This window comes from Moschus berezovskii, chromosome 17 (genome assembly GCF_049115385.1).
Source record: "Moschus berezovskii isolate FMDL1 chromosome 17, NW_MosBer_1.0, whole genome shotgun sequence".
Lineage (NCBI taxonomy): Eukaryota > Metazoa > Chordata > Mammalia > Artiodactyla > Moschidae > Moschus > Moschus berezovskii.
In genome coordinates this window covers 61,627,261-61,649,114 of record NC_142476.1, presented here as the reverse complement: position 1 = coordinate 61,649,114, position 21,854 = coordinate 61,627,261, and the positions used below count along the sequence as shown (strand labels likewise).

At 37.2% G+C, this 21,854-nt stretch overlaps 1 protein-coding gene across 1 annotated transcript in view; it reads right to left on the bottom strand.

Moving 5' to 3' along the window:
- CNST (consortin, connexin sorting protein) overlaps positions 1-21,854 on the bottom strand; it is a 98,593-nt gene that overhangs the window by 60,595 nt on the left and 16,144 nt on the right. Inside the window, exon 2 of the mRNA XM_055419739.2 lies at positions 4,365-4,793. Within this exon, the coding sequence (XP_055275714.2) occupies positions 4,365-4,743 (379 nt within the window). The 5' untranslated portion in view covers positions 4,744-4,793. The remainder of the gene's footprint in view (positions 1-4,364; positions 4,794-21,854) is intronic.

Here is a 21,854-nt window from a genome sequence, read left to right as displayed (position 1 = left end):
AGTGATCTTGTAATATTCCCACTACCTGGCCTTTGTTGCGAAAACTCCTATGTATCTTGGCTCCTCCCTTGCTTATTTGGAGCAGTTCTGTAGAGCTATATGAGAGGCTGCATCCTGGGCTTAAGTTCTCAGTTTTGTCTGTCAAAGAAAGTATGATTCTCAACCTTTAGGCTGTGATTTTTTTTTAGTTGACAAAGATAATTATCCTATCAGACAACAATTCAACCTTGAAAACTGTGCTACTACTTGGAGTGTCTCCTAAGTGCTTGGGTTCACTCTATTATGTCTTTAATACTTAGCCATTAATTTATAAGGACCCAGGTTGAGAGGATTCAGGTTGCTTACCACAGCTTGACTGTGGCCTGCAATCTTAACCATAGCCTTGTGCTGCTCCCTCTAAAGGCAGAGGCTGCCACCTGAGGGCACAGGAGGAGAATGTGTTGCCCCAAGCAGACGGTAATTACGCTATAATTACATGAGATAACCCTCTAACCCAGGTCAGGTCAGAAAGGAGCTGACTCATTTTTCAACCTTGTCTCTCATAATACTAGTATGTAATGTTAAGGAAAAAGGAAGGAATATTTCCTTTTAACTGCTTAAATGTGTTTAGCCAACAACTGAAGATATTTAACTGTTGAGCACTCTTCTATTTTCATAGCACTAACTTGAACCTTCGAAAGAGGAAATTTTGGAAGGAAAAAGGAACAAAGCACAGCAAATTTCTCATAGAAACTACATACTCACGTATTAAAATTTATTTCTGATTCATTTCCCAAATTCATGGCCAAGACAGGCATCAGCATACACAGGCGATTTGAGGAATTTTTAGTTATGCAATGGTTCTAACAATCATAACATGAAATCACAGCAATGAAGACTTTTTTTTTCAATGTCACTATAAGGAAGGAACGACATAAAAATAGCCACAACTTTATTTTACGACAGAGGAGCCTTGGCGGGCTACAGTTCATAGGGAAGCAAAGAGTTGGCTACAACTGAAAGACTGAAGACATGAAAATTACTATTAATACTTCATGACTTTTGGGGCATGGGACTCAAACAAGGCTAAAGACCACTCCTTTCACTACCTAAATCACCTATGTTTTAAGTGTTTTAGTAGGAATGTGTCATCATAGCAGACTCTGACATAAACATATTCAAAAGAATATCCTATTTTCTTCTCAGATGCCACAAAGGACACTTATCTTGAGAGGAAAGAACAGCACTTCTTTCAGGTTGCTTGCTTTGCTGAGTTGCTAAAGAAGCAGAACTTCAGAAAATTTAATGAGACACACAAAGCCATGGTCTGGTTCTATAAGCTTACCTTATTATTTAAGCACCTCGGTATCCAGCCAGATTGTCTTAAACTCAGAAACCATTAGTTCCTTTCTCCTTTCATATAAAAGGCTCACTTAGGGCACACAACTGTCTGAGTAACCTAAACTCAACACTTAGATTTTATATATAGCAGATCTGAAAAAGTACTTCAAGAAATGAACTTCATGAAACTCCAAGGGAATTTAAATGAATGCCCATGAGAGTTCCCATAGGTTGTTTCAGGGCAGAGTAAATGGAATGATTATTAAGAGGTATGGGGTTTCTTTTTGTGGTAATGAAAATAAACTAAACTGTCTAAAACTGACCATGGTAATGACTGCATGGCTTTGTGAGTATACTAAAAATCACTAAATTGTACACTTTATTACATGAGTGAATTATATGGTATGTGAATTATATCTCAATCAAGCTGTTAAAAATTTATTGGTTTTAACTATAATTCAATAAAAAAAAATATTGATTTTCACTTGTTTTTAGGATATTTACCTAAAGCTCCACCAGATTTAGCCACAAGGAAAACTTGATGGAATGCAGCTTGAAACCCTGTTTAGCTGACTATATCAAGGGGATTCCATTCTCTTAAGGAAAAAAAAAATTCTCATAATATAATGACAACTGGATTTTCCTGGGGACAAGTTCCAGGTTTCAGCATATTTACAGAAATGCGGCCTCCAGAAAACCAGTAAATAATGATGTCTCATGTCTCCTAATACTATTACTCCAATTGTTTCCCCCCTAGTGCTGGCTACTGGATACATGAAAAATTACTACAAATTAAGCATAATGTGTGCATGTGTGCTAAGTCACTTCAGTCGTGTCTGTTGAGTCCCTGTGGACTGTGACCTGCTAGGCTCCTCTGCCCATGGGATTCTAAAGGTGAGAATACTAGAGTGGGCTGCTATGCCCTCCTCCAGGGGATCTTCCCGACCCAGGGATTGAACCCACGTCTCTTAGGTCTCCTGCACTGGCAGCCAGGTTCTTTACCACTAGCACCACCTGTAAGCATAATAATAAATAAATTCACCTTAATGTTGGTTTCTAAAAACCAACTGTTGAGAGGGCACCCAGCTATAAAAAACTTACTTCTGGTTTGGGATTGAACATCATGTTCTATATGTCTTTCAAATCACATTTGAGAAGCTATTCTATTATTAGAAAAGTACTTATCTGCAAAATTGTGAGACTTTATTTATGTAGGATCTTGGAATTAAATAGTGAAGAGTAAATATGCTCATGTCTAGACTCTAACTATAAACTCTCGGCCTTTTTAATTCTAACGTGCAGAATGTATTGGCAAAACGTAAGATGGAAGAAATGTTTGCAGAGGGCTTTTGTAGTACTCCAGTTAAAGTTGATGTTTAAAAACAAAAATGTACCAATGTATTGCTTACACATGAAAAACTCAACAGATACACTAGAGAGGAATTACCAATTTTTAATTGAGTTTAGACTGTACCATCTCGATTCAGAAATCTGAGAAATTCACAGCTCAAAAGGAATTTTGTAGATATAAGTAGATGAACATCATCATTACACAGATGTGGAAACTAAAATACAGAATAGTTAAGACTCCCCAAGTAACCAAGAACCAGAAGTAATAAGATTTGAACTTAGGTTTTACAACTCATAATTCAGTTTTCTTATACTCTTAAACTCATTTTATTAAAGGTATATAAAATAATTTAAAAAATAATCTGTATAAAAAGTGTCTCTAAGTTTTGTAAATCATATATTCTACACATATCTGCTCATTGGAGAGTAAGTACTAAATAACTTGAAATTATATAATCACACCTAGGGTATCTGGAGTAAGACCATGGAAGAAATAAAAGGAGCCATCAACTTGAAGCTATGACTGTTACACATATGCAACTAGGTCTCAGTTCTTAAAAGCATCACAAGGTCACATTAGAAAGGTTTTGACTTATGTTTACAGAATGAATCAATTTACATACAAATAGCACTGTATATATCATCTGTTTACACTTAGGTCTTTTAAGAAAATGCTTTCAAATCTCTCAACAAAATTTTTTTTGCTTTACGTCTACTAAGAAAAAAGGATCCATTAATTGGAAAGCCAAATGATGAGTTACAGCAAAAAGTTGTCAAACTGCCCTACTGAATAAACAAGGATTTGTAGAAACTGAGAAGTTTCATATTTTACTCCAAATAAACAAAAACAAATAAAAAACAGGATATGGACAGACTGACCATCTTTCTCAATCAGTGAAAGAAGTAGAAGAGAGCAGATGAGACTGTCCATTCTGTTCTCCAGAGCCTCACACAGGCTGCAGCTGTTGGTAAAGTGGTGCTTACACTAAGGTGTCCCAGACTAAGGCGTCCAGAACCCTCTAGACCCACATGCTTCTGATCAAAATATAACCAGAGGCTGCCTTTTCGCAAGGGTGCCTTATGATTCAGGCAAAAAAAGTCCATAGCTCCAAATTTTAACTGCCAAATTATATGCCAGATGAAAAATACTCTGTAACCAAAGTAATATAAAGCTAGATGTCTTACTCAACATTGTTATATGATGTATATTAATATACATTAATGAAGTGAGATGTAAAGATCCAAAAGAGCTGTGTAAGACTGGACTAGCCCATAAACTCACTGGTTAGAAATCAAAGCCAAAGTGACAACGGAAGGAAATTTTTAATGCTGATATTGGTAGAAAATCGTCTAATAGATATAGGAAAAGGCTATATATATATACACACACATATACATTAAAAGCATCTAGTGAGAAGACACGTACAAAAAACGCCACCTTCAACACATTTATTATAGAGTACTAGGAACAGCCATGAAGTGGTTAAATACTTCATCGTACACCCATACAATGAACACTATAGAGACACATGTCACATACATGGCATACCACACAGCTGTGGTTTGTGCGTGCTATCGCAGAACTAGCTCTGGAACAAATTAACAGAAGAAAAGCAAGAAGCAGGACAATACACACAGTGTGGGATGGGAAGACTGTTTATTCTTAGTTAAAAATAATAATTAAAAAAAAATACCTTGTGGTAGCTTCTTTACAGTGCCTCTTCTGCTTCTTGAACTTCGGCTTCCAGGTATCTTGTGGTCCTTTCTCAAGAAGGCCTGCCCGTCTTTGGGGCTCTCACAAGAAATGTTTTCCGAGTTCTCACTTGCAGCCACCTCACAGCTTGGTGTGCAGCTTTCATTATTGTTCAGACTGTCCTGCTCAAACACTTCAGGTTTGCCCATTGCACTGTCACTGCTGGTCAGAAGCTCAAGCCCATCCCCATCAAGTTGATTTTCATTTTCATCTGATGCAGAAGGCAAGCATGTTACTATACTTTCCACGCCGTCACCAGGATGACACCCATCTTGTGGTTCTATCTGCAGATTATATGCAGGAGTTTCGCTGTCATCCATTAGAGCATCTTTTGTTGAACCATTTAAGTCTCATTCAAGTCCTTCAATGTCTACAATGACAAAAAGAAAAATCTAGTTCATTTTTTGAACTCTAGATTTTCAGTGATCTTTGATTTTCCTCTTCTCTTGGATTGTTTTACTATAAATATGGAAGAGACAGAAATGACGAAGGCTCACTCCTACTATTTCTACTTTTCTCACAACCCTACCCCACCTCACCTGGTTCCTGCTTGAATACAATGGTTCTAAATCCTGGGTGCATGTTTATTACCTGTGGAGCTTGTCAAATTCCTATTGTAGACCTATGAAATCAAAATTTCTGAGGACTAAGCCTAAATATTGAAGTATTTTTTGAAGTTCTCAAGATATTCTAATGGTGCAACATGCTGGAACCACCTTCTTGATGAAAGAAAATTATTGGTTAAATAAGGTTGTCTGCTAAAACCAATCATTCATCTTATCCCTAGACATGTAACAGACAAGTGAAAGTTACTTGTGTAAGTCCTTATATGGCCAAGCAGCAGCAATATTTACAAATGAAAACATTAAAGAATAGTTTTAAAATAAATTTTTTAAAAAGCATATGGGGGAAAATTCAGGTACCATGTATTCTCATTACATACTTTACTTTCTAAAAATAAGCCCTGAAAAGTACTTTACAATTGTCAGCAGATTTCTTTTATTCAATTTAAAAAAAGAACCATGATTAACTCTAGGCTATTTAGTTTAGACTTGGAAAAAATGTAAATCTACTCCAAGAGTCCTTGTAACATTTTAAAGACATACAAAATAGACTTTAAGCCCTGCATCAGTCATGTTTTTCCCTTCTTCTCATCCAAAAGTATATCATATTTTAAGAAAAATGATGCCAGCCAGAGTTAGGTATTTTATGCTTGCCAAGTTTTGCTTTGGGTTTGAATCAAATACAATTCAGCAATTTTGAGAAAAACACAGTGATAAGAATTTTGTAAATTCTTCCAAATTAATAAATAGAAATGCTATTTGCTCTTTAGAAACAGTAAATGTGTACAGTAAATATCATATTTAAGTAATTTTTTTAAAACAATAGGAAAACAAAGTATAAAACAAAACAAGAGCCGTACATTGACTGTATCACATGCTTTCAATTATGTTACAACTGGAATATTTTATCTGATTCAGAATAAAAGTACTGCTTATCAAATATAAAAAATATTTAAATCTGGCTGGTATCATTTTCCTTAAAATATATACTATATTTCTTCATTAACAGATACATAATATAAAAAGTAAAATGATTTAACTTGACTAAGAATAACTTCAGTTCAGTTCAGTTCAGTCGCTCAGTCGTGTCCGACTCTTTGCGAACCCATGAATCACAGCACGCCAGGCCTCCCTGTCCATCATCAACTCCCGGAGTTCACTCAAACTCATGTCCATTGAGTCGGTGATGCCATCCAGCCATCTCATTCTCTGTCGTCCCTGTCTCCTCCCACCCCCAATCCCTAACTTAGTTTAGACCAAAAATGAATTCAAACTAGAGTATAATTTTTAATTAAAAAGTGATAATAAAGTATTTTCAGGATCTCTATCATGAGAAAATCCAAATTCTAATAAGAGCTTAAAAGTGCACGTGGCTAATATGGTGTCCCAAACGGATGAAGAGATAAGCAAAATGTAATATATTTATACAACAGAATGTTATTCAACCATAAAAAAGGAATAAAGTTCTGATACATGCCACATCATGGATGAACCCTAAAAATTGTAAGCCTGACACAAAAGGATAAATACTATATGATTTCACTAATATGTAATACTCATAATAGGCAAATGCACAGAGATAGAAACTAGATTAGAGGGTCTGAGGGCAGGGGAGGAAGTTACAGCTTAATGGTTAGAGAGATTTTGCTTAGAATGAGGGACAAGATCTGGAAAGAGACAGTGGTGACAGTTACACAACAGTGCCACTGAACCACATACTTAAAAATGGTTAAAATGGCATATTTTTTGTCATATATTTTTACCACAATAAAAGTAAAAATAGTGAAAATTTTATGTGGCTATGTAAGAGAAATGTCAGCTCTTAAAACTGTCAACAGCCTCAGCTGTTTTCTAATGTAAACAATCAAGTTATTTTCTGGCATGTATCTGCAGTTGAAAGCATAAAGGTTTTATTTTTATCTGAAAGAGACACAGAGATTTCTTGCCAAGGCGGAAGGCAGAAAGCGATCTAGAGAGCCCCAAATAATAACAGTCACCTCTTGCTGAGTCTCTGACATGTGTTAGAAGCTGTGCCAGGCACTTCATGTTTCTTATTTCTAATCCTCCAAACAAGCCTACATGGAGGTATTCACACTGTGTTTGAGATGCAGACTCTGGGGCTCGGAAAGGCAAAAATATCTTGATTAAAATCATATTTATTCCTAAAACTAAGTGGAATTGAATCTGAAACCAGGTCTTCCTGATTTGAATCCTGTGCAGTTCAGCATAATGTCTGAAAACACAGGCAGACCAAGGCTCAATTTCTGGCTCTGCCATTTAACGAACTGTGTATGTGACCTTAGGCAAATTACCTAGCATCTCCAAGCTTTAATTTTCTCTTTGTAAAAGTGAAGAACTGTAATACCTACCTCGAAGAGTCATTTGTGAGGCTTAGATGACATGGCAGGTAAAGCATGTGAGCAGAGTACCTGACCCACAGTAAATGTTCAAGGAAGTCAGCCATAAATACTGCCCCCAAATCTCAGAGATGGGCACAGTAGCAGGTTTATTCGAGCGGCTTACAGTTCAGAAACAGAGCTTTTCTAAACCTGCTGAAAATTATTAGGTTCCTGAAAACAGACTAACACTAAGCAGCATCATTTGAGAATACTGAAGTATTATGATTTATCACATTTTGTAACTTTATCAAGCATCATGTGCCAGTTAAACTGTTCAGTTCAACACTCTATTCATTTCTCACAATTTCTCTAGCACATAGCTAATTTTTAGTCCTATTATACTAATGAAGAAACCAAGTCTCATAATCTCATCAAAGGTCAGCTAATGAGTTTAGAAATAGAACATGGAATGGTTGTGATCCTGAGGCTGCACTCATTAATTATGCTCTATGGACAATGGGGCAAAGCAAGTTAATACTTCACTCCAGCTGTGGTATATCTCAGAGAAGAATCTCACCCTACAATAGAGGACACACTTTTAACAACCAAGAAGCTCAAGTTCCTGGAAGTTCTCTCTTTCCCTGGGAACTGCTGGATATACAATATACAATTTCTTACCTAGCCCACCTTCTTCTGCTGAGAACTTAAAAAAAAAAAAGACGTATATACTAATATACTATTTATGTTAAATATCTATTACCAATAAAGTATGTCTTATTTCTTTGGGATCCAACCAGTCCATTCTAGAGGAGATCAATCCTGGGTGTTCATTGGAAGGACTGATGCTAAAGTTGAAACTTCAATACTTTGGCCACCTCATGCGATGAGTTGACTCACTGGAAAAGAGTCTGATGCTAGGAGGGATTGGGGGTGGGAGGAGACGGGGACGACAGAGAATGAGATGGCTGGATGACATCACCGACTCGATGGACATGAGTTTGAGTGAACTCCGGGAGTTGGTGATGGACAGGGAGGCCTGGCGTGCTGTGATTCATGGGGTCGCAAAGAGTCGGACATGACTGAGCAACTGAACTGAAAGACATTTTGCCTCCTATTATTTTGTGATGATATAATTAGTTTAATTCTCAAAAGCCCACTTTGTAAACTATTTTCTAATACTAATACTTTTAAGTATGAATGTCCTGTAATTATTGTTAGACACTGACTAATTCTTTGTGGCTTAGTGCAGAAGTCACTCCAATTTATCTTCCCTGACTTCTACATTCGGTAAGATATAATGTATACCTCTACAGCATTCATGCACAGAGTTTCTCCCAAATACAGTTTTCTGCAGTGTATATATACACATATGTATATATAAAGGAGGATGGGGACTTATTTTCTACAGTTTCCCTCTGAAAAGCAGAAAGGTACACAGATTCCTATATATTCCTCTGCCCATATTCTGAGAGGTAAAGGAACCTGTTACATAATATTTGGCTTCTATCTTCCTTTCTAACAAAGTTCATTTGGAACACTTTAAGCAGTAGGATAATATTCTTAATGGGATGTCAAATTAGTATAGTCCTCCTGCTTTTAGAAAGTTATAAAATGTTATTTTTGTCTCTTCTTCCTCCTCTTTCCTTTCCCTCAATGCTACACTGACAGCATTTCAAAAAGTTGATATTCATGTACACCTGTATTGCACTATATAAAAGCATTTAGCCAAGAGAAAATCATAGCAAGAAGCCTCAGTTAACACACAGTACCTTAAAATATGTCCTAATATTATTATATTGGCTTTCCTAGTGGCTTAGTGGTAAAGAACCCGCTTGCCAATGAAGGAGACGCAGGTTCAATCCCCAGGTTGGGAAGATCCCCTGGAGAAGAAAATGGTAACCCACTCCAATATTCTTGCCTGGGAAATCCCATAGACAGAGGAGACTGGTGGGCTACAGTCCGTGGGGTCGCTAAAGAGTTGGACACAACTTAGTGACTAACAACAATATTGGAAGTTAGAAGTACAGTTGAAATGGCAATCTAAGTTATTTGTTGTATCTAAATTGTATGTCTATTATGTAAGAGTCCCTATGACAGCACCAACTGTCACAAAAGAAACAGTGACACAGTACAGTGACTGCATAGCACTGACTCGGGCATAATTTTTGCCAATTTTTGCCTTTTTAAAGCATGACAGTAAGTGCTGCCCAAGTTTTCAGCCTCTTGTGGCAAAAAAGCATACCAAATATGTACATTGCATAAAAGTTATTTGACATGTTGACTCCACACTGAAGAATTTCAAGCAAACTGTTCGTGAGGCTTACATAAAACTTGAAAAAAAAATAAAAAAAACTCTGAGGAAACAGCTTTAAATAAATAGACTAACAAACAAATCTACATTTTGTCAAAAAAACAATCTCACTCCCAGGTATGATTTGACTCCATTTTTTTTTTTTTTACTACTTGAGTCACCAGGGAAGCACCTGTCTTCCTTTTTTTTTAAATTAATTTAAATTTATTGGACTTCATTTTTTGATACATCTTAAGAGTTGGACTGTGAAGAAAGCTGATTGCTGAAGAATTGATGCTTTTGAACTGTGGTGCTGGAGAAAACCCTTGAGAGTCCCTTGGACTGCAAGGAGATCCAACCAGTCCATTCTAAAGGAGATCAATCCTGGGTGTCCATTGGAAGGACTGATGCTAAAGCTGAAACTCCCAATACTTTGGCCACCTCATGTGACGAGATGACTCACTGGAAAAGACTCTGATGCTGGGAGGGATTGGGGGCGGGAGGAGAAGGGGACGACAGAGAATGAGATGGCTGGATGTCATCACGGACTCGATGGACATGAGTTTGAGTGAACTCCGGGAGTTGGTGATGGACAGGGAGGCCTGGCGTGCTGTGATTCATGGGGTCGCAAGAGTCGGACATGACTGAGCGACTGAACTGAACTGAACTGAATGGATTATCTGGCAAGACTAAATATCAAGTGTCATTAAAATTAAAATATTAACTTATAGGAATGGTTAAATATATAACATTATTCAATTTATTAAAATGCTTTAAGATTGTGAGTGCCATTTTCCTGTAATTCATGTAAATGAGGCCTAAACACTATACTTTTACCTTAGCAAGAAGCCAAGATTCTTCTTAAAAATTAAGATGCAACCCCAAGTTTAAATTTGATGACTTACCGTCAAACGAAAATTTAGAAGACAAATTACCAAATCAATAACATGTTCTATTAACCATAAATTCAAATCTGCCTACTCATAATAACTCAGAATTGAGGAAGAAATTCACTACAAGCCTATGCTGTGTCTATGAAGGTAACTACATATCACTTTACGTTTTGCCATCTTACTCACTTGATGTGTTCTAATCCTACTTATACCTCATTACTAAACCTACAGTTATCTGGGATTATTGTTTTGTTTAGACATATGTACCTGTAGGAAATATTTAGTATATCAGCAATCAAAAGCATGCCCCAGAAAACAATTCTCAAAAATTTTGCAGCCCCACATTAACAATTCATTTTTTCATTGAGATCATGGACATACAAAATACACACTAAAAAATTAAAAAACTGAAGCAAAGGTTAGACTACACACATGAAGCACTCTGATACACTCTCCATTCTGTTCAATACTATTTCTTATTTTCTTTAAATGCTACTCAAGGTCCACTAGGCAGATTTCATACCCCACTAATGAGCACCAATCACAGCAATAAGGCAGTTTCCAGGAAATAACAGAATCTCAACCTGAAGACCACAAATTGAGCACTAGATAAGTTTGTAATTATCTCCACAGTTTTTCTGAAAATGATGCAGACCATATGACACTCAGACATAAACCTCACTTAAAATGTTATCCCTGTATACAATAAAATAATTTTTGCTAATTTATATCATCCCCTTCACATTAAAATTTATGCTAAAATAATATGCTTGATCCAGGGTCTTTTAGTTGACATTTTCAGTTGTTAGCTATATTCTGTATCTACGTTAACCAATGGTAGCCACTAACTACATATGGCTTCTAAGTACTTGAAATATGAACAGTGAGACCAAGGAACTCAATTTTTACTTTAATTTTAATTAATTTAAATTCTAAAACAGTTGCTGATTCAATTATTGAAAAAATTATGCATGTTTGGAGTAAACTGGGTATGTGAATCTGCTTTTTCACCTAAATTTTAGGATATTTAAATATAGATCAAACAGTGCCAATAAACGTGTCCAAATTAAGATGTGCTATATTTGTAAAATAAACACCATATTTCAAAGACTTATTGGGAATGGCAAGAATGTAAAATAATAGCCCTTTAATAATTTTAAATGTTTATTACATGCTAAAATAACATTTTGATCTAACGGATTAAATAAACTCTATTATTAAAATTAATTTCACCTTTAAAAATAAATTTTAAGAAATTAGTCTCACCTTTTCAAACGCTTTTCTAATGTGGTTACTAGAAAACAGAACTCTGTACATGGCTCACATTCTATTTCTACCAGGCCATGTTGCTCTCCGTTACACTGCATTGATAGTGTCGCCATAGCCAAAGTCTTGGCTCACAGTGAACCACTCCATTGATGATTCTTTCCTGCTAATGCTAGTTATTCAGTTAGCATTTCCGAAGTACAGACATTATTATTACTATAATTTAACAAGGTAAATACCTAGTGAAAGAAATAGATATTAAAAGCTTTTAAAATTAATTTGTAAGCACTTGGTTATATCCTATTTTCAGGATCATGTTGTCCCCCTTTTTGGGTACTCTCCCATATTCAAAATACTCCTGGTACTTAAGAAATGTTGAATAGTAACTGTAACAAGTAAGATGCCTGGTTCCAAATAGGGAAAGCAGTATGTCAAGGCTGTATACTGTCACCCTGCTTATTTAACTTCTATGCAGAGTACATCATGAGGAACACTGGGCTGGAGAAAGCACAAGATTCAGTCAAGATTGCCAGGAGAAATATCAATAACCTCATACATGCAGATGACACCACACTTTGGGCAGAAAGTGAAGAGGAACTGAGAAGCCTCTTGATGAAAGTGAAAGACGAGAGTGAAAAAGCTAGCTTAAAACTCAACATTCAGAAAACTAAGATCATGGCATCTGGTCCCATCACTCCATGGCAAATAGATGGGGAAACAGTGTCAGACTTTATTTTTTGGGGCTCCAAAATCACTGCAGATGGTGAAATTAAAAGGTGAAATTAAAAGATGCTTGCTCCTTGGAAGAAAAGTTATGACCAACCTAGACAGCACATTAAAAAGCAGAGACATTACTTTGCCAACAAAGGTTCACCTAGTCAAAGCTATGGTTTTTCCAGTAGTCAGGTATGGATGTGAGAGTTGAACTATAAAGAAAGTTGACTGCCGAAGAATTGATGCTTTTGAACTATGTGTTGAAGACTCTTGAGAGTCCCTTGAACAGCAAGGAGATCCACCAGTCCATCCTAAAGGAAATCAGTCCTGAAAATTCATTGGAAGGACTGATGCTGAAGCTGAAACTCCAATACTTTGGCCACCTGATGAGAACTGACTCATTTGAGAAGACCATGATGCTGGGCAAGACTGAAGGTGGGAGAAGGGGACGACAGAGGATGAGATGGTTGGATGGCATCACTGACTCAATGGACATGAGTCTGAGTAAACTCCGGGAGTTGGTGATGGACAGGGAGGCTTGGAGTGCTGCAGCCCATGGGGTCACAAAGAGTCGGACATGACAGAGTGACTGAACTGAACTGAAGATGCCTGCATAGTAATCTTTCTAAATAATTTCTATATGATAATATGTACAAAGGTAAGCTAGAATGTTTTATTTAATAAGAAAAAGCTCTATCTCACAATAAGGATTTTACTCTTAATAAGTTGAAAGGTCATGGAATACTTAGGTCTTAAGAAGGAGGATAAAAATATAACAAAAGCCATAGATGAAAACTATTACACATAAAATGAATACATAACAAGGTCTTACTGTATAGCACAGGGAACTATATTTAATATCCTGGGATAAACCGTAACAGAAAAGAATATAAAAAAAAATGTATATATGTGTATGATGGCTCAGACGGTTAAGCGTCTGCCTACAATGTGAGAGACCCGGGTTCAATCCCTGGGTCGGGAAGATCTCCTGGAGAAGGAAATGGCAACCCACTCCAGTATTCTTGCCTGGAAAATCCCATGGATGGAGGAACCTGGTAAGCTACAGTCCGTGGGGTTGCAAAGTTGGATACGACTGAGCGACTTCACTTCACTTTACTTCAAGCCACTCTGCTGTACAGCAAAAATTAACACACTGTAAATCAACTATACTTCAATAAAAAATAAATTAAAAAATAATAAAAACACAACAAATTATGTAACAAATTCTTTACAGAGCCACAAGGGAAGACCAAGAATACTGGAGTGGGCAGCCTATCCCTTCTCCAGCAGATCTTCCTGACCTAGGAATCGAACCGGGGTCTCCTGCATTATAGGCAGATTCTTATCCACTGAGCTAGCAGGGAAGCCCAAATGAAAGTGAAAGTGGCTCAATCGTGTCTGACTCTTTGCGACCCCATGGACTATACAGCCCATGGAATTCTCCACGCCAGAATACTGGAGTTGGGTAGCTATTCCCTTCTCCAGGGGATCTTCCCAACGCAGGGATCAAACCCAGGTCTCTCGTATTATAGCCGGATGCTTTACTTTCTGAGTCACCAGGGAAACCCAAGAATACTGGGGTAGGTAGCCTATCCCTTGTCCAGTGGATCATCCTGACCCAGGAATTGAACCGGGGTCTCCTGCACTGCAGGCAGATTCTTTACCAGCTGAGCTACCAGAGAAGCCCTATATAACACAACTAAAAGAAAAAGAAAATCAAGAAAAACAAATGCTTGATTATTGTAAAATGTGAAGGTAATGATTCTAAGAGAGCATACAACAAACACGGATTTTATTTACGCATAGAAGGTATTCTTGCAATAACCTGGGGGTGGGATGAGGAGGGAGATGGGAGGGAGGTTCAAGAGGAAGGGGATTATATGTATACCTACGGCTGACTCATGTTGAGATTTGGCAAAAACAAAATTTTGGAAAGCAATTATCCTTCAATTAAAAAATAAAAAAATAAAAATATTACAATTTGATATACATCAGATTTCCTTACTGTATGACCTACCTCACTGACTCTTTTATAATTTCTATTTATATTATTGTATTGAGATTGGGGGCTTGAATTTCAAATCAAACCATATATCATCCAGTGAACTACTACTTTGTTCAACTGTATACAATTTGTTGCTTACTTTGTTCGCTCAGTTTATTTTTGTGATTTTTATTTTTAGAAGTCATACAGTACTATTTAAAATATCTTTAACTTTTTGATAGCATCTTTTCCTTTTTTTCCCCATTTTATTAATTTTATCAAGTATATAATTACAAAGAAAATACTCATTCTTAGGAATCTGAATCTATTGTTTGTTGTTTCTGTTGACTCTTGATAGTGGCGAATTATTTTGTGATTTTGAATATGCTGCTCTGTAGGGATCCTGCATAGGCAGATTTTAGGATCACTTCTTCCAGACTGCTTTAGCTTTTGCCAGGTATCCCTGGTTATGTTACCAGCCAGGGCTAATTATTGTATTAATTCTTAACTGAGGAAAGCATTAATATGAACCTCAAACTTTAGAGTTAATAGACTCATGATTACAAACACAATAAGAAGCTACTTTCCAACAGAATATCAAGGCAGAGACAGAAAAACTCCTTGTCTCTTTGCTACTAGGCAGACACCTCCTTCCCCTAAATCTATCACTGGAGAACTGAGATCTTCAGGGTCCTGGCTGTATGTGCAGCTCTCAGTTCCAATGCCCTGTTCAGGTTCCTTGGCTTGGACTTAAGCCCTCCTTTTCTGTCCCAATATGGCAGTTAAAATCCAAGTCTACTGGATAATTGTCCCTATGTTGTGCTAAAACAGCTGCTGATTATATGTGATTATTTATCAACATTTAATGAACACCAGGTATTACACTAACACTTTACGTATCTTATTTTATTTCATTCTCATGGAAATCCTTCTATTTTTCATTTCATTCTCATGGAAATCCTTCTATTTTTCATTTCATTCTCATGGAAACATAAAGGGAAATGAATAACTTGCTCAAAGTTTATATAGCAAGAAAGAAGCAGGACTGAGATTTGAATTGACATTTACGTGAATCTGGAATATGCCATACACTGTCACTTTTAAAAACATCTTTCTAGTGCCTAGGCTAGTGCTAGATGCAAAGAAACCAGTCAAGAATTGTCTGTTGAATGAACATTCTCCTTCAGTGTGTAAGCTTGGTATTGGAAATCCTGAGAACAATTAAGTAGTTAGTAGATTTTAATGTGCTTAGTCGCTCAGTTGTGTGGGACTCTTTGCAACCTCATGGACTGCAGCCTGCCAGGCTCCTCTGTCCATGAGGATTCTCCAGGCAAGAATACTGGAGTGGGTTGTCATGCCCTCCTCCAGCGGATCATCCCAACTCAGGGATCAAATCCTGGTCTCCCACACTGCAGGCAGATTCTTTACCAACTGAGCCACCAGGGAAGCCCAAGTATAAAACAGTGGGTAGATTACAGGGTATCACCCAAACTACTGAGTAGAAATAATGTTGGATTGCACTTCCAGCTATGATTTATACTTGAATCACAATATTAAAATGTTTGATGGACTAATTATGAAATTCTAACGATAGCAAGATGCATGATATTGTGATGAATAATTGTTACATTTGTCACCATTATCGAGACAGAATGCTTCCTTGAGAAGAACTTATAGGCTAGTGGAGAGCACATGTGTATAACGTACATAGTCAGACATAATGAATACTTAACAGAAAAAGAGAAAACAAGGGGAAAAAAAGTTAACCAGGGATCTTTAAATTCATAGGATGATAAAGTGAACATTTCCTGATAACATCAACTGACTCCAAAAATTGAGGTGGGGGAACTATTTGTATGTTAAAACAGATGCTATGAACCATAATTTTAAAAAAACATAAAATTCCAAAAAATATTTAGATTCAAATACATGCCTTCACGGAATGACTACACTTATTGTGAGGAATAACCGTAACAACAGACTGGGAATAAAAGCAAATATTCATACGGTACTTACTCTGTGCCCTGTACATACTGATTCATTCAGCCTCACGACAATCCTCTTAGGCAGTTACTGTTACCACCTCTATCTTATGGGTGAGCAAGCCAAAGCACTGATAGGTTAAGTACTTATCAGGTCAATCCGCTGTCAGAACTGGAACTCAAACCTAAGCTGACAGGCTCCAGAGTCTGTGCTGCCTCTGATGATGACACACAAGGTAGAATCTGAGCTAAGTTGTTGAAGATGAAAAGTTGGGACAAATTAGGAGGAGGACGAAAGGAAACTGTAATATAATTTACAATACATATAATACAAATTTATTCTTTGTCCTTAGAGAAGTCCAGTCATAAATGGAAACAGCTTACACTGGATCTATGCTAAAACATTTACAAAGACCTTTTTTTTTTTTTAAATGAAGTAAACACTGTATTTATTAAAAGTATCTAGTGTAACCTTTTAGGCATCAGGGGCTGGTTTCATGGAAGACAATTTTTCCATGGATGGGGGGTGAGGGGGTTGGTTTCAGGATGAATCAAGTACATTTACTGTGCACTGAATTTCTATTATCACATTGTGATACATCATGAAATGATTATACAACTCACCATAATGCGAATCAGTGGGAGCCCTGAGCTTGTTTTCCTGCAACGAGACAGTCCCACCTGGGGCTGATGGGAGACAGTGACACCCAAAGTGTGTTGCTTATGTTCAGTCTACTCTGTGATTTTCTTTTGGTTGCTGTCCCTGCAGAAAACTGATTCACAAAAACAGGATAGTGGAAATATCATCAGGCTTTTCAGGGCTTTTGTGGAAATCTCAGGATATTCTGCCTTGACTTTGATCTAGAACGTGTGCAGATTTGAAGGTGACTTAAACCTACTTTTAAGGCCACCATCATTTGCGATTTCAAGTAGTTGATCCTCTTCTACAATGGACAAAACTGATTCACCTGGCATCCATTCTTTCCCAGTCCAGGGGTATTTTGTGGTAGGGGAGTAATGCTCAAACTCTTCTGAAAGCTGAGACAGGTGATAATGCATCCAGTTGGGAGAAAGAAGGCCCTGGTCAGTCTCTTTCAAAATCTCTTTAAAGCTCAAAACATCAAAAATTCCAATTGTTCACTCGTCGCTCCCATAATTCCAGTCTGGCTTCGAATGCAGCCACTGTATCTGCTGACTTGAACACAGCTGTCATTCTCCCGTGAAGTGACAGAGTGAGTTCTTTGAGCAGGCTGACTGTGTCACACAAGTAATCAAGTTTTGCCACCCATTCTGTGTCACTGAAATATACTGCCAGTGGTGACTGTTTTTCTAAAAGAAATCTCTGGAGTGGCTCTTGTAACTCATAAACTCTGGCCAGTGATCTTCCTTTATAAAGACACCTCACTTTTGTGTATAAGAGAAGATGTGTGTGCTCTTGTGTCCATCTCACTGAGCTGTGCTAACAGACGTGAATTAAGGGCATGTACTTAAATGTGATCATTTTAATCACACCTTGCAAAACGCTGTTATGTTCAGGTGACATTTTTCAGCTAACCAGCATTTCTGCATGGATGACACAGTGCACAGACTCACATTCAGAAGCAACCTCTTGGTGACCTGAGTAGTGTAACCAGAAAGTTTTAGTCATGGCAGCAGCTCTGTCTATATATACCGACACGGAATGACCAATTCCATGTATCACCAATTTCCTGATACATAATCATTCAAAGACTTGAATACTGCAGCTGTGGTGTTGGCTGGCAACAAAGGTGCACATAACACATCCTCATGTACATCCTCCTGAAAAATATATGCACAAAAACAAGCATTGTTGCCTTGTCGTCAACATCAGTAGACTTGTCAACCTGGACTGTGTACCACAGTGACTCATTAATCCTCTAATAATTATGCCTCAACATCCTCTGCTGTTTCATCAGTTCATCTAGTTATGGTGCTAGCCAAAGGAGGAACACGTGCCACCTTTCAAACTGCAGTCTCTTCTAAAAGTTCATGACAAATGTCCTAAGCAGCAAGCAGGATCAACTCTTCACCAATAGGAAAGGGCTTCTTAGCTTCAGTAATGCAGTTAGCCACTAAGAACGATGCTTTCAGTGCAGACACGTCTGATGAAGTGGTGGCCTTCAATAATCGCTTCTGTTCTTCATGTTTGCACTTTTTCCTTTGAAAAATCTCCAAAGGCTTGTCCTTTAATGCAGGGTGCTTCGTCTCCAAGTGGCAAAGCAGTTGTGAAGGTTTCATGACTTCATTGGATAGTCAGTCGCCACATATTATAAAAAGCAGGCTTGGAGAATGTGAATCACTTGTTGCAATGAACCCATAACTTAAGTAGGACTCTTGGTATTTTCTTTAAAATGCAGCTTTCTTTTTGTTGGCAGTCTTAGAGTCTTCTGCTGTCTCATCATTGGGTCTTTCCCCCTTTTCAAAGAAGCTCTCCAGCAACATTTGTTTTTCACTAATTTTGGTGAAGGTTATATTGTGGGCTTCCCAAAATTGTGTGAGACAAGTGTGCAGTGTGGGGAATAGAAATGGATGGAAGTGGTATATAAAATAAAGGGTGGACCACACATGGACTAAAATAAGTGTTGGATTCTGACTTAGAGCCTGCTACCAGATGTGGCTTGTCACTTGCCATTCACTCATTGATAAGAGTTTTGATGAGCCTGCAAACAATTGATTTATTATGGTCTCTGCAGTTAACTTCTTTGCTAATGAATCTGTATCTGCAGTCACTCCCCAGTGCTAGCATCACCGCCTCAGCTCCACTTCAGATCATCAGGATCTCAAGGAGTTCACAACCTAGGTCCCTCACATGCACATTCACAGTAGGGCTCTCATTCCTATGAGAATCTAATTACAGGAGGTGGAGCTCAGACAGTAACCTGGGCGATGGGATGTGGCTGTAAATACAGATAAAGCTTTTTTCACTCACCCACTTACCCCCTGCTATATGGCCTGATTCCTAGTAGGGTTGGGGACCCCCATCTAGTGGGTGCTGCCTCAGATTTGCTTACTTACTGCTTTAGGCTTTTCCACAAGCTATTCCAATGCAAGTATATTATTTCCCAAGGCAGAATCCAAGTGCCTGAAGAGAATGTGTTACTTCTTTTGCAACACTTACCATAGCAAAGCCCTAGGCACATAATAGGTGCTAAATAATGATTGTTCAATTGAATTAAAACACTAACATCTCTTTTTCACTACCTCTTACCTAAGAAAATAAACTTAGAAAAAAATGGTTACATCACTCAATATTTAAACTTTATTTAACAAAAAAGACCTCACAAATATTATCTGGTAGGAAACAGAAATAGAGGGGAAACTCTAAAAGAGCACTTTTGTCATTGAAAGATTAAATATAAGGGCAATTCAGCAAATCTGAAAAAAAAAAAAGAAGCATGAATTAGAACAAAAAGCAAAGATTCAATTAAATGGGCCCACTCTACTTTCTGATCCAGAAAATTTTCAGTCTGTAATTACAAATCCTTCATTTTATGCTATGTAAATTAAAGGATAACGTTTAACTATTCAAAGAACATACAGAAGAAATGTTTTAAGTTCCTTTCAAATATAGAGATGAGACAAAAGGAACTAGACCAAGGTCAAATTTATTTTGATCTAGAATTTCCTTTTTTTCAACAACAATTTTACTTGAAAGTTTCATCTTCTCACATTCTTGACTGAATTTCTCCACTAAAGAAAAACATAAAAAGATTTTTCCATGGTCTTTTATAAGACAAAATGAAACCTATGAAGTAAATGGAATAAAACTGATTCCAATAAAAATTATGACCACTCTTACTGAAATTAAGAAAATATATTATTTTACTAATAGGGCTCTCCTGAAATTTTAAAAGTAAAAGGCTAAAATAATAGAGTAATCTCAGAGGTTCAAGTGAAAGTAGCAATACAGTTCGAGAATTTGAATGATGGGTATAAAATAGTGGATAAATTACAGGATACCACCCTCACTACTGCTGAGTTTCCTTGGCCCAAAGTTAGTTCAAAATCAGACCCAGAAGAATGGTCAGAAGGTCTAGAAAGAGAATTAGAATAAGGAGGTAAAAGTAGGAGAGGAAAGAGACTATGGGGCGGGGGAGGGGGGAAAACAAAGTCATAATAATAGTGCAACAGGATTACTGTTTACATTTTTTTTTATAAGAATTGTCCATTTTGAAGATGTTTTAATTACAAAAACATTTGCACCTGAATCATTTTAGTACATGTTCTTTTCTTTACTAAAAGGAAGATGTTCAACTTAGCAATCTTCAAAAAAACCTACAACTTTGCAATGATCCATCAACAGAGGGTAGGATAGCTTCTAAAAAGCTGCTGCTGCTGCTGCTGTGTCACTTCAGTCATGTCCGACTCTGTGTGACCCCATAGACGGCAGCCCACCAGGCTCCCCCGTCCCTGGGATTCTCCAGGCAAGAACACTGGAGTGGGTTGGAATTGAAATAAGAGAATTCTCTGGTGGCCAGTGGTTAGGACTCCTCACTCTCACTGCTGAGAGGACTGGTTCAGTGTGACCAGAAAAAAAACCAAAACCCCAAATCAATATTTTACGGAAAAAGTGTTACTTTATTTGCTCCATATTAGAACAAGATTTCCAAAGGTTTGCACTCTGGCCCAAGCTTGAATTTTGAAGGCCAAGTTTCCACGGCTCCCAGAAGGCAAAGTTAAAACCCTTTATTAACATCTACTGAGAGCCAACTAAGTATATAACACCAGGCTCAGTGCAGTGTCCACTGCGGGTGGAGCAGGGTGGAGCGGGGTGAAGGAGCGTAGGACAAAAAGAACTGAGGCGCAATTTGTGTCCAAAAGTGCTCTATCTGAGGTGACAAAGCATACATGAAAGAAAGAAACCACAGGCTAAGGCAATAATAATTGAGAATAAATCAAAAGAAAAAAGTGATAAAAGCATTAGAGGAAAAAACATTAGGCTACAAATACTGAAATCTGAATGCTAACCAAGCCCTAAACTTGTTTGAAAAGACTGAGCAAGAAACCCCTCTGAGTCTTAATTTTTTCAGCAATAAAATCATGGGTCCTTTTAATTCTAACTATTTATGCCATTATTCCTCTTGGATGGCTATTAGAAGAAATAATTATGATAGTCCTTATGAACTGGTAAATTATTTTTACTTAAAAGATGTAAAAAGAGAGTTATGTGTTTATAACTCCAATACAATTATTAAACCAAAACAAAATTTAAAACTAATACAAGCAATAAAAGCACCAATAATATTAAAATTAACATTAATTTAATATTATGTATGATGCTGCTCTGCAAAAATTAAATGTCTGTTCATAACCTGAATTTGGTATTAACTATGATAACACAGGTTCGAGTTCAGCACCTCTATTTACCATGAGCACCTT